General features: G+C 42.6%; 1 protein-coding gene across 2 annotated transcripts in view; it reads right to left on the bottom strand.

Moving 5' to 3' along the window:
• STPG1 (sperm tail PG-rich repeat containing 1) overlaps positions 1 to 13,868 on the bottom strand; it is a 117,897-nt gene that overhangs the window by 20,596 nt on the left and 83,433 nt on the right. For both annotated transcript variants that reach the window (XM_073615481.1, XM_073615482.1), the window contains one exon: positions 11,868 to 12,058. In XM_073615481.1, the coding sequence (XP_073471582.1) occupies positions 11,868 to 12,058 (191 nt within the window). The remainder of the gene's footprint in view (positions 1 to 11,867; positions 12,059 to 13,868) is intronic.

Genomic DNA, 13,868 nt, shown 5'->3' with positions numbered 1-13,868 from the left:
AGGCCTTTTTTAACCATTTCAATACAAGGCACTTTCACCCCCTTCCTGCCCAGGCCATTTTTCAGCTTTCAGCGCTGTTGCATTTTGAATGATAATTGCGCGGTCATGCAACACTGTACCTAAACAAAATTTTTATCTTTTTTTTCCCCCCAAATAGAGCTTCCTTTTGGACGTAGTTGATCACCATCATCAGAAATGAGGTGTGTCAGAGCAACACACTGCACCACTGGTCAGCGCCCTGCGCGCTCACGTGGGTGTGCACAAGCGGCTTCTTCTGCTGGATGTTATATGACGCCCAGTCAGAATAACACAACCACTCTGCAGCCATCATTCTGCATACAGTGGGCTGGAAATGGTTAACACAATCTACTGGACAGAACCAGCTCATGAGGGAGTCTAATCCTCATTTTTACAGCTCTTACTGTGAAGAAGCCTTTCTGTATTTGGATATTAAATCTCCTTTCCTCCATACGTAAAGAGTGTCCCCTTGTCCGCTGTGATGACCTTAAAGAGGAAGTAAACTTCCTGTGCTTCCATTTACCTATAGGTAAGCCTATAATGAGGCTTACCTATAGGTAGTGAAAATATCGTGCACCGTTTAGGACATATTTATATTACATGCAGCCAGTGATATCACTTGCGCATGCGCTCTGAAGAAACGGGTACGGGTGCTGTTCCTTTCCGAGCCCTGTGCTGAGAACGGCGGCTACCGTGCGCATGCGTGGGAGTGACGTCATCACGGCACCACCCGATCACAGCGCCGGAGCCCACAAATCTGGAAGTAACTTCGGGAGAGATGTCAGCCATGTCAACGGTGCGCAGGCAACAGCTTCGTTCTAAGGTAAGTATTACATAATGGGCTAGTATGCAATGCATACTAGCTCATTATGCCTTTGTCTTACATGTTTTTTTTTGTTTTTTTTTTTCAGAGTATACAACCTCATTTAAAGTGAATAACTCAACACAAAGTTCACTATATGGACCACTTATGTATTTATACATGTTGATCATATCTCCCCTTAACCACTTCAATACAGGGCACTTTCCCCCCGTCCTACCCAGACCAATTTTCAGCTTTTAGCGTTGTCACACTTTGATTGACATTTGCACAGTCATGCTACACTGTACCCAAACAAAATTGTTATCATTTTGTTCCCACAAATAGAGCTTTCTTTTGGTAGTATTTGATCACCACTGGGACTTTTTTTTTTTTTTTTTGCTAAACAAATAAGAAAAAAAAAGTTTTTCTTTGTTCTTGTTATAAAATGTTGTAAATAAGTAATTTTTCTCCTTCATGGATGCGCTGATGAGGCTGCACTGACAGGCACTGATAAGGCGGCACTGATGGGCACTGGTGAGGTGGCACTGATGGGCAATGATGATGAGGCACTGATATGCAGCACTGATGGCCACTGATAGGAAGCACTGATGGGCACTGTTAGGTGGCACTGATATGCAGCACTGATGGGCATTGATAGGCGGCACTAATGGGCACTGTTAGGTGGCACTGATATGCATCACTGATGGCCACTGATAGGCGGCACTGATGGGCACTCATAGGTGGCACTGATAGGTGACACTGATGGGCACTCATAGGTGGCACTGATGGGCTCTGATAGGTGGCACTAATGGGCACTGATAGATGGCTCTGATAGGCAGCACTGATGAGGAAGCACTGGAAGGCTTTATTGCGTGGCAATGATTGGCATCTACAATAGGCACTGATTTGGCAACCCTGGTGTCATGGGTGGGCATACCTGGTGGTCCTGGGTGGCATCCCTGGTGGCACTGGGTGGGCATCTATGATCAGCATCCCTGGTGGTTCTGGGTGGCATCCCTGGTGGTCCTATGTGGGCATCCTCGGGGAGGGGGGGGGCTGCGCTGATAATCAATCAGTGCAGACCCCCCGTCAGGAGAGCCGACGATCGGTATTCCTCTACTCTGTCAGACGCGAGTGAGGAAGAGCCAATACACGGCTTTTCCTGTTTACACCATGATCAGCTGTGATTGGACACAGCTGAGCGCATGGTAAAGAGCCTCTGTCAGGGGCTCTTTACCCAGATCAGAGATGCGGTGTGTCAGACTGACACACCACATCAACGATCACCATGCTGCGCGCCCCCGGTGGGCGCGCGATAGCTGGTTATACTGATAACGTCATATGACGTCCGATCAGGATAACACAACCACTTTGCCGACATCATATTGTTATATGGCGGGCGGGAAGTGGTTAGTCTCCTCTTGTCAAGAGAGAATAAATTCAGTTCCTCTAATGCCATGTACACACGGGTGGACTTTTCGGCAACAAAGGTCCGACCGTCTTTCCGACGGACTTTCGACTGACTTTTGACGGACTTCCGACGGACTTTCGAACGAACGGACTTGGCTACACACGATCACACCAAAGTCCGACGGATTCATAAGTGATGACGTACGACAGGACTAAAATAAGGAAGTTGATAGCCAGTAGCCAATAGCTGCCCTAGCGTCAGTTTTCGTCCGTCAGACTAGCATACAGACGAACAAACTTATTGACCGGACTTGAATCCGTCGGAAAGATTTGAAACATGTTTCAAATCTAAAGTCCGTCTGATTTTCGACCGAAAAGGTCCGTCGGAAGTCCGATGAAGCCCACACACGGTCGGATTGTGTGAAGGATTTGTTCCGGCAGGCGAGTTCGGTGGAAAAGTCGCCCGTGTGTACACGGCATAATATTTCCCCATAGCTGAGCTCCTCCATGCCTCTTATCAGTTTGGTTGCCCTTCTCGGTACTTTCTCCAGTTTCCCTTTTTGTGATTTGGTGCCCAAAACCAAACTGCATATTGCAGATGAGGCCTTACTAATAATGGGTACAGAGGCAAAATGATATCTCTCTCTCTGTAGTCTATACCTCTGTTAATGCAAGAAGGGATTTTGCTCGCTTTGGAAACCACAGCTTGGCATTGCATGCTATGATTAAGCTTATGATGTACCAGAACACCCAGATCTTTCTCCACCATTGATACCCCCAGTTGTACTCCCCTTAGTATGTATGATGCATCCATATTCTTAGCCCCAAAGTGCATATCTTTACATTTATCAACATTAAACCTCATTTGCCACATATTTGACAAATTAAACAGTGCATTGAGGTTGGCTTGTAAGTTGGAGACATCCTGTAAGGACATTATTCCACTGCATAGTTTGGTGTCATCTGCAAAGCCTGAAATAGTACTTTAGCCCCAGACCCTATATCATTTATAACTATGTTAAAAAGTAAGGGTCCCAACACTGAACCTTGGGGTACAAGCCCGATAACCTTAGACCATTCAAATTGTGTTCTTGCTTTCCTTCCTTAGTGATCAGTACTCCAATCTGGATCCCACTTGTGGTATGGTGTGTCCTTAAGGGACCCATTCTGGATGTCACGGAAGAGGGAGAGAAGCTTTGAGGGAATAGCAAGCACAGGTTATGTACAGAGTTGAGCTTCCTGGGATTCAGGTTTAATCACGAGTGGAGTAAAGAGTTAAACATACAGTTCAGTGTAACTTAGCTTGTGGAGTCCGGTGCACGTCAAGCAGCAACCGGCTCGGAAATGCTGTAGAGAGAGAAGTGGAATAGGAATTATTACCTGTCGTGTACAGTGAATAAGGTTGAAATAACTGTGCCAAGGAATCTAAGAATTAAGACTACTGTCTGTGTGGAGAAGTGTTGTTCATTATGGAGAGTGCCAGATCGAACACGTGGTTCGACATATGCCTCTGGCAGTCTGCAAGGGTATGAGCACACACACTCCTCACTATCCCCAAATGGGAACCACCCACAGGACTACTATGTTCAAGTACAATATAATTAGATAGAGCTTAGAATATTTCAATTTTGAAAGACTGGTAGTTTCACAAGAATTGTGATGGCCTTTATAGAAATCATATTGTTCTCATGAATCTAAACAGCTGAGCACTGAATTTAATTTGTTGTGATTGTTCATTGTTTCTTACATTTTGTTTTGTCCAGTCAGTACTACTCAAAAATATATTTCTTGGGGGGGCGCTGACATATATACAGGTGTTTGTGTGGGGGCGCTGATATATACACAGGTGTGTGTGTGTGGGGGGGCTGAAATATATACAGGTGTGTGAAGGGGGGCTGACATATATACTGGTGCGTGGGGGGCTGACATATATAAAAGGTGTATGTGAGGGGGGGCTGCCATATATACAGGTGTGTGTGTGTATGGGGGGGCTGACATATATACAGGCGTGTGTAAAGGGGGGCTGCCATATATACAGGTGTGTATGTGTCTGGGGGGGGGACTGATATATATACAGATATATACAGGCTGACATATATATACAGGTGTGTGTGGGGGGGGGCTGACATATATACAGGTGTGAGGGGGGCTGACAAATATACAGGTTTGGGGGGGGCTGACAAATATACAGGTGTGAGGGGGCCGACATATATACAGGATTGAGGGGGGGCTGAGCGCTTACAGGTGAGGTGGCCAGTGTGCGGATTCGGTAGGATGGCCTATAGGCAAGCCCTGGGGAATGTTGGTGGTCAAGCTCGGGGGGGGGGGGGAGATCTGGGGGGCCCAGGTCTAAAGCTGTGTAAGGGGCCAAAAAATTTCTGATGGCTGCCCTGCTGTCATCTCTAGGTCACAACATAGCATTGCACAAAAAATGGAACAAGGAGGAGCAATTGCAATACTATCAACTAGTATTTGTACTTCTCTAGTCATACAGATTATCAAACTGTTTTTATAGGACAAAGATCTATTGTACTGTGCCACATACTGTATTCTTTTCATACAGTCACTTAAAGACATCAACGTTAAAAAAACAGTGCTGTACGTTTTCAGAGGTGAAATGGTTAAGCTCCCTGCAGTTAGAACATTACGTGCCTAAACAGCATTCCTTCAGAGAATAAGCCATGTATTCTGGAAAGCACTATCTTATTCTGACATCTTCACACATTCAGACCTTAAGGGCTATTGCAAGATCTGCCAAGGTGGAATGTCAACTTTGAAGAACTTTAGTGTGATATTAGTACTGAAAACATTATTGTGAGTGGATTAGTATCTTGGAATGCCCATGAGTCACATATGCATTGGGAGAATATATAGATGGCAGTGCGTCTGGTTTCTAGCATAATGCTCCATGCTGAAAACTGATGTGCTGTCATTAACTGATTATTAAGCCTTCACTCCATCACATATTTTGACCTTAGTCACAACTGTTAATACAGTCAGCACACTCACTGTGACTTGTTCTGAATTCACAGGAACACTTCTATTTTTGTCCTGCTGCTACAAGAAAAATGCAAAGAAGCAGCACAATCACAGTGATCTCACTATAAATCTATAAACACTACATAAAGTGATGTCATTGTTTAAATGTATTTAAAGCCAAAACTTTTTCTATAGTCTTGTTGTACTAGTGTTACATTTCTGTCAAGTTCAAATTGTTAAATTACAGAAATAGCCAGCATCCTTAGGACCGGTTCACATCAGAAATCGCACAGGAACATGCTAGCGTGTTTCTGTGCGATTCACATGTGATGCAGTGCGGTATGATTTGAGCATTAATTTTGAATGAGCTGGATTGCACCAAAAGTAGTGCATGTGCAATTAAAAATGATGTACCCAGGAAGCCGCCCTCCTATATCAGATAAAGAGTCAGCTATCAGTTCACTCACATACAATGAATAAACTGAAAAAAAAAGTGCAGCGCTCATATCCACTTCAGCTCCAGGCCATTTCTGGCACTATTTGTTTACATTTATTAATCAGTATTTTGCTAGAAAATGTCTTAGAACCCACAAACGTATATTTTTTTTTTAAAGCAGAGGCCCTAGAGAATAAATTGGTGGGTTTTGCAATTTATTATGTCACACGGTATTTGCGCAGTGGTTTTTCTAATGCAATTTTTCGGAAAAAATACACTTTTTTGAATGTTAAAAAAAAAAAAAAAAAAATACATAACCCAATTTTTTTGTAAATTTTAAAAGATGATGTTACGCTGAGTAAATTAATAACAAATATGTCATGCTTTAAAATTGCTCACACCTGTGCAAAGGCAACAAACATAAATTGTACTATCTATAGGCGATGTTTAAAGCCTTTACAGGTTACCACTTTAGATTTACAGAGGTCTAGTGCTAGAATTACTGCATATGATTTGACGTTTGCGGTGATACCTCAGATGTGTGGGGCGATCGCTGTTTGCGTGCATGCGTGACCAACGCACATGTTTGCCTTTGCGTGCAAGCACAGGAGGATGGGGGTACCTTAAAAAAAAAAAATATATATATATATATATATTATATATATATTTTATATATATATATATATATATATATATATATATATATATATATATATATATATATATATATATATATATGTAATTTTTTTTTTTTTAAACTGTTACTTTAATTTTTATTTTATTTTTTATAAATTTTATTGCTGTCATAAGAAATGTAAACAACCCTTGTGATAGCAATAGGCATGTGACATGTACTCTTTATGGAGGGATCTGTGGTCAAAATACCCCAAATCCCCCCTCTGCATTTAAAAGCATTCAAAACACCAAGATCTGTGCTTTTGTTTTTTGGAAAATAGCGCCGATGACATCTGGGTGCACCAGAAGTGGTTTCAATTAATCGCTTCTAGGTTACTGGCAGACATGTCAGCTGGTTATTCGGGTCTCCTAATGGGACGGAAGAGCCAGAGCGAGTCGTGAAAAGTGGCGGGAGGGGAGGACGTCCCCTGCCACTGCTTTAACAGCAATCGAGCAGCTAGTTAGCCACTCTGATTGCTCTTAAAAGCAAGCCGACCGCCGACAGTGGCAGGCATCATCCCACTACAACCACTTGAAGTCAAGCGACATACCAATACGTCAATTGGCAACAAGTGGATATACAATGATATATAAAATATCAGGTGATATAACAAAATAGTGAATGCCATGCTCTAACAAAAGCATACAAAATAAAATTGAAAAACCTAATGAAAACCTAAAAGGCAAATGCAAACTATATCCCAAAAAGTGTTTGGGGTGTCGCTACATTGACACCCACTACAGATTGCATGCTTCCTCAAGGCCCCTCTGCACATATTGGTCCCTGCCTCTAGACTAGCCTTTTTTAACCAGGGTGCCCAGGCACCCTGGGGTGCTTTAAGGTTTCTTCAGGGGTGCCTTGGCCTAAAAATTGATCAAAAATTGTATACAAGCCAGCAGGTGGATCAAGCCTGTCTTTATGTTACACAAAGCCACAGGTTTTCATTATGCACCATTATAACCAGGGCCGTCTTTAAGGCAGGGCAAAAGGGGCAGCTGCCCTGGGCCCTGTCATTGTTGTGGGCCCAAAGCAGCTGCCTCATACTTGCCAACTATCCCAGTTTAAATTCCCTTGTCCTTTGAACTTTTAGTCCTGTGCTGTGTCCCGATATCTCAGTGAGAAATGCTGGTACTAATGCTGTCCAGCTCTGCCCTATTGCCATGTACAGATGACTCACCTGCAGACCCGTGTTTACATGTAAATAACCAGCATTCATATGTAAATAGCGGCGGCATTACTAAGTAAACAGCTGAGGCCGGCAGCATTGATATGTATATATGTATATAACCTCTAGCAACTAATCAGGGAGGGAGAAGAGAAACATTGGAATACTAGTTAGTACCAGTGTACAAAAGTGTATTTGCACAGCTATTAACAGATTAAAGGCAGGTATACCTGAAGGTAACTAATTCCTCATTAAAGTGGTTGTTAATCTCATCTTTATATCATCTCCTCTGTCAGATAAAAACCTGTATCCTAGTGCCTGTGCTTAAAAAAAAACAAAAAACGATTTCTACCTGTTTTTACAGCGTCTCCCAGTGATCACATGACTCCAGGCTCTCTGCTGTCCCCGTGTAATATCTTGAGTGGGCGGGGCTGAGATTCCCCTGCTGATGTCAGCCAGGGAGAAAGGGAGGACAGGAGCTGAGAGCCTGGAGTGATATCTCCAGTGGGCGGGGCTTAGATTCCCCTGCTGACGTCAGCCAGGTAGGAAGGGAGGACAGGAGCTGAGAGCCGGAGTCATGTGATCGCTGGAAGACACTGTTAAAACAGGTAGAAATAGTTTTTTTTTTTCTATAAAGCACAGGCACTAGGATGCAGCTTTTTATTTGACAGATGTGATGATATACAGATCAGTTAGTTTTGAAGCAGCAGGGAGAGGAGAAGATCAGCGATAGTGAGAGATGACAGGCAGGGAGGGGGTGGGGGAGGAGGACAGAGAGAGACAGAGAAGAGCTGCAGATAGCAGCGTATGATGGAGACAGGTACACTGACAACCATGTCAGGGCTCAGCAGCCCTGATATATTATGGTCAGTGTACAGAGGGGAGGTAGAGAAAGGCAGGATCAGCCAGGTATTTCAGGTGATACAGGGGGGCAAATGACACAGCGCAAGCACTGTGCTGTATAGCACAGGATTTTTATTTTTATTTTTTTTGGGTTAACAAATGCTTTAAAGATGCAAAGACACACCAAGGCAGTATGACTGCCACATAGATTTGCAAAGCCACACTGCTACTAACACATCTGCTATTAATGAATAGTGTTTAAAGTGGTTGTTAAGCCACTCTAACCAGTATACACAATCAGCACTGCCTCCTATTGTAGTATCCCCCTCAGTGTGTGATTAATAAAAATAAATGCTTCAAATACCTAATTTCACTGCTGAGATTGTGATCACATGACTGGCCAGCTTTCTCCTTTCATCCTCTGAGAGATGCAGCAGGCAGGGCTGAGATTCCTCTGCTGATGTCAGTCTGGAGGGGAGGAGGAGAGAGCTGGCTGGTCATGTGATTGCAATCTCGGCTCTTAAATGAGGTATTTGCAGCATTTATATCTATAAACCATTCACATTGGGGGCAATAGGAGGCAGTGCTGATGGTGTATACAGGTTAGTGTTATGGGAGCAGCGGGGGGGGGGGGGGGGGAGGGGCAGCTCACACACAGACAGAGAGGGAAGAGTGGAGGAGGACACAGGAGCAGAGAGGAGAGCAGATAGCAGGCTGCTGATGACAGAGGCACGTAAACTGACCACTGTGTCTGGTCTCAGCAGCCACGATACACCGTGGTCAGTTTACAGAGGGGTGGGGAGAAACTGGCAGGATCAACCAGTTTTATTTAAGGGTTACAGGGGGCCAAATGACACAGGACAAGCACTGTATCATATAACATGCTTTAAAGGAGCAGGGTCTATTTTTTTTTGGGCGGGGGAGTTAACAAATGCTTTAAGGATTGCTGTCTATTACTTTAAATTGGATTGATATAGTGCCACTGTTAACCATGCACCCCTCTATATTAACTTTGGGGGAAAGTGCGAGACAGGATATTGAATGTATTGAATGTTAGGTTTGAATTACTGTTGATGTCCCTCTTGAAAAATTTTACTGTCTCTATTATCTTGGTGCTTGTTTTTCTAGAACTGAAAGTGAGAGAAAATCTAAACTGTTACAGTTGTAAAGAGAATAGAAGAATTTTTGTACTTACTGTACAATTATTTTCTTAGAGTTTATCGAGGGATGCAGGACATCTTCAAGTAAAATGCTGCTGCCTAAAGGAGGACTGGACACTGGCTAGCAAAAAAACTGTAGGCCAGCCCAGGACAACTCCTCCCTACTATCAGCGTGCTGTAGATTTGTGGCAAAGCAGTACCAAGAGCATGATCACAAATACAGCAGTTGGATCAGTGTTCCTCTACAGACTTAAAAAAAAGGATTTTTTGGTGAGTAGAAAAATTTTGTCCATTGAGGTCTTAATTCTTTGGGACATCCAAAGGCCGTCCAACAGAAAACCAATGCTAACAGACCCAAGAAAAGAAAAACAAAATGGGACTGTCTGCAGTTCAAAGAGCTGCCTAAAGGGCCTTACACCCAAAACTGGCATCAGGTAAGTCCACTTGCTAGAACTTAGAAAACATACACAGAAGATCAGGTGTTAGCCTTAAAAATCTGGGAAAGAGTAGCCCAATGACAAAAAGCCCATGAGGCTCTCATAGACCTACAAGAGTGGGACTTAAGAGGAAAGAGTTGAACCCAATTCTTGAGACCATAGGCTTGAGTAATGGTCTGTTATCCACCTAGAAATGGTGGAGCAAGAAGCTGGTGTACCCTTATGGGTATCACCTGGGATGATATAGAGGGAATCAGTAGCTGAGAGCTAAGACTATCATTTTATGAACCCCATCTAGACAATGGAGGGAAATCTCATTTTGATGAACCGGGGCCAGATAGAGTGATGGAAGAATGATGCCTTTGTTGAGCTGAAAGGCCAAAACTACCTTAGGTAGGAGGGAAGGCCTTTACCTCAACACAACCTTGTCTTTTTTGCAATATCAAAAAGGTTATTTGCAGAATACAGCTGAAACCAAAGATACTTTCCTCACAAAGGTGATGGGTACAAGAAACACAGGCACACCTGGAGACAAACCTGTCCAATTTGTTGTTGAACCTAGCAGCCAGGAGGTCCACATCCAGCATCCTGCAAATGAGATAAAAGTCCTGGAACACTTTCAGGTGTAGGGATCATTCAGTCCAGGCGCTGCGACTGCTTATTTCCCAGGCCAGGAATGTAAATGGTGGAGGGAAGGCTATAATGTGAAGTTCTGCCTAGCACAGAATCCCCTCTACCTCTCTTCCCATGGTGAGATTTCTGGTTCCTCCTTTATGGCTCCTGTGGCTTAGTCCTATGGAATCAAGATCAGCAGCATAATCCACCACTGGAGGGAGAACCAAATCATCAATCATGCATTTTCAGGATGTTGATTTATAGACAAAATGTCTCCGTCATCCAAGTCCTAGGCACTGATGGATTCCTAAGCCGCCAAATCAGGGACAACCTGGTCCTCAGTGCCAAATGAATTGTTCTGTTCAGGGACTGGACTAAGACAATAGAGTGTTGCATTTTAGGGGCATAGAGTAAAAATGGTCAATTGGGACTACCTTGAAGGAGACTACCATGCCAAAGCGTAGAGGCAAGGACTCCTGGACTGAAAAGCATGAGTTTGGTTGTGGAGAGTTTGAAGTCTATCCTGGGGGCATGAGCTGTGTCTAGGACCAGACCACTGGAACTGTGTTCTAGGATTTATTTGACCTCAACAGAAGGTCATCTAGGTATCCCACATTGGGGATGCCCCAAGAGCAGCAGGACATGTACTAGGACTAGAACGTTGGTAAACACCTATGTAGCAGAAAAGAGGCTGAATAGCAGGGGGCCCACATAAAGGAAATATGTGACATCGTTGATGTCCACTGAAGTCAAGATGTCTCTCTGTGAAGGAAGGTGACTACAGACCTGGTGGATTTAGTACAGAATTTCTGAGTTCGGTGGATGCCTCGTTAGTGTTTGGGAACCATTGAATAGGTTAGAATAAAACTCCTAAAACCATTCTGCCACAGGAAATGGGTCAATAACATCTGGATCCAGAACTCCAGAGAGGTCTGTTAATTTGAGCAGTGACAAACAGATAGACAGATAATAAGTGCTTGGGTGAGCAAACGTCTTGTCAGGATCTTTCCAATCTTCATAGAGGAAGACTTGGAACAGCAGGTGAACTAGAAAAGACTTGGCAGTACACGGGCCGAGTGTCGGGTGACATCGGCCGGTTCAATAAAAACTGTCCGATATTTGGCCTGTGTGTATGGCAGCTCGGCCATACACACAGGCAGTCAGTGTGAAACCTTGTATCAATGGATCAAAATAAAGAACAGATTTTGGAATGATGGTGTACCTTGTCCTACTGATCAGATGGCAACAATGTTATCAATTTTATATCTTTCCAATGAAGATTAAACAATATGTGATTTCTGATAAGCACACAGTTACTCTACTAACCTGGACCAGGTACATCTGCTCCAGAAGCATCTCCAGCCCATCGACTTGTGTTGGATACAAATGCAGAGCTGGAAATGTACTGTTTGGGAGGTCCCTCATAGTCCACAAGTTCATAATATCCAGGGCCTGGAACATTTGTTGTCTTGGGAACTGGTACTGCTGGGGCTGAGAAACAGAGGTAATGTTTCCTTCTGAAATACAACAAAGGTTTCTGTTAGAACTGGCCAGTATGAAAACCTTTTTGAGGAACAGAGAAATAACATTTACAACATAATAAAAATCACGATCAATATAATAAAGAAAAATGTTTTCCTCTCTCTTAAAGAAGTGTTCAGAAATTACAATAAAAATGGGCCAGGCCAACTCTTTTTGGACTTAGATTTTTTTTTCACAGAGGAATGATATGTAAAAACAAGGACATTTCTGCAGCTATTGGGAATTCTCTGATATATACTTTTTTTTTTAATTGCTTAAAATAGTATTAAACCCAAAACCAAAAATGATAATACATATTGCAGCTTACCACTCCTTAGATGTGGTGGCTGCATTAGTTTTCTTTTTTTTCCCTCTGTTTTCACCCAATGATCTGACCAATAACATACCTTCTGTATTAGTGTCCCCCCACTCTGGATGAGGGCCTACAGGGATACCTTTGGAAAGCAGCATTGTTATTCTGTGGGAGGGTAGTATTGGATGGAGTAGCAGATTTAGATACACTAGCAAAAATCCAAACTGCAACTCACACTGCAATTACACAAGCAGCTTTTTTTTTTCTTTTGGAATACAGGTTTTACATGAATAAATCAAATCTACCCATTGTAAGCACTCTCAGTGGTAAATGCTTTGTTTCTTGACTGATATAATTGCAAGTGAACTTGTTCTCTTGGAAAAACAAAATGGTTACTGACCAGATCACCAGGTAAAAATAAAGGAAAGAACTCCTACAAAAAAGAAAACAAATGCAGCCATCGCATCTAATAATTGGTAAGCTGCAATAGAATAAATGATTGCTTTTGGGTTTAATACTGCTTAAGGCTGGATTCACACCTATGCAGTTTTAGTGCTTTTTGCATTTTGCAGATTTGCACTACAGTCCATTTAACATGGTTTCATATGGAACACGTTCTGTAGTGCAAATCTGCAAAAAGCACTAAAAATGCATAGGTGTGAATCGAGCCTTAGGCTCGATTCACACCTATGCATGTTGCTTTTGAGCGTTTTTGGAGTTTTTTTTGTCATGCTTGCCACGTTTTTGAGCAGCGTTTTTGTAGCATTTTTACAGCGTTTTTGCTGCATTTTTGCCGCTTTTTGTGCTTTGTGGTTCTTTTTTAATTTTTTTTACAGTTTAAAAAAAAAAAATAAAAACAAACGCCAAAAACGCATCAAAAACGCTATAAAAAAAATGCTTATCCATTGAATTCTATTACATGCAAAACGCTGCATTTTGTATGAAAAAAAGTCCCTGACCCTTTCCAAAAATGCAGAGAAACAAAAAGGCATTGATGTGAACATGTTCCATAGGAACCCATGTTAAAAAATTCCCATGCATTTCTGCAAATTGCAAAATGCATCAAAAAACGCGCTAGTGTGAATGGAGCCTAATAGAATTCAATGGACAAGCATCAAAAACGCAAGTGCACCGTTTTTGCAGCGTTTTTGGCGTTTTTTTTTTAAAAACTGTAAAAAAAAAAACGCAAAACGCGACAAAAACGCCGCACAAACGCTGTAAAAACGCTACAAAAACGCTGATCAAAAACGTGGCAAGCATGACAAAAAAACCTCCAAAAACGCTCAAAAGCAACATGCATAGGTGTGAATGGAGCCTTAGGCTCCATTCACACTAGCGCGTTTTTTGATGCATTTTGCAGAAATGCATGGGAATTTTTTAACATGGGTTCCTATGGAACATGTCCACATCAATGCCTTTTTGTACCTCTGCATTTTTGGAAAGGGTCAGGGACTTTTTTTCATGCAAAATGCAGCGTTTTGCATGTAATACAA

Source organism: Aquarana catesbeiana, linkage group LG02 (assembly GCF_042186555.1).
Source record: "Aquarana catesbeiana isolate 2022-GZ linkage group LG02, ASM4218655v1, whole genome shotgun sequence".
Lineage (NCBI taxonomy): Eukaryota > Metazoa > Chordata > Amphibia > Anura > Ranidae > Aquarana > Aquarana catesbeiana.
Note: the sequence above shows the minus strand (reverse complement) of the source record. Positions and strands in the feature narration are given on the sequence as shown.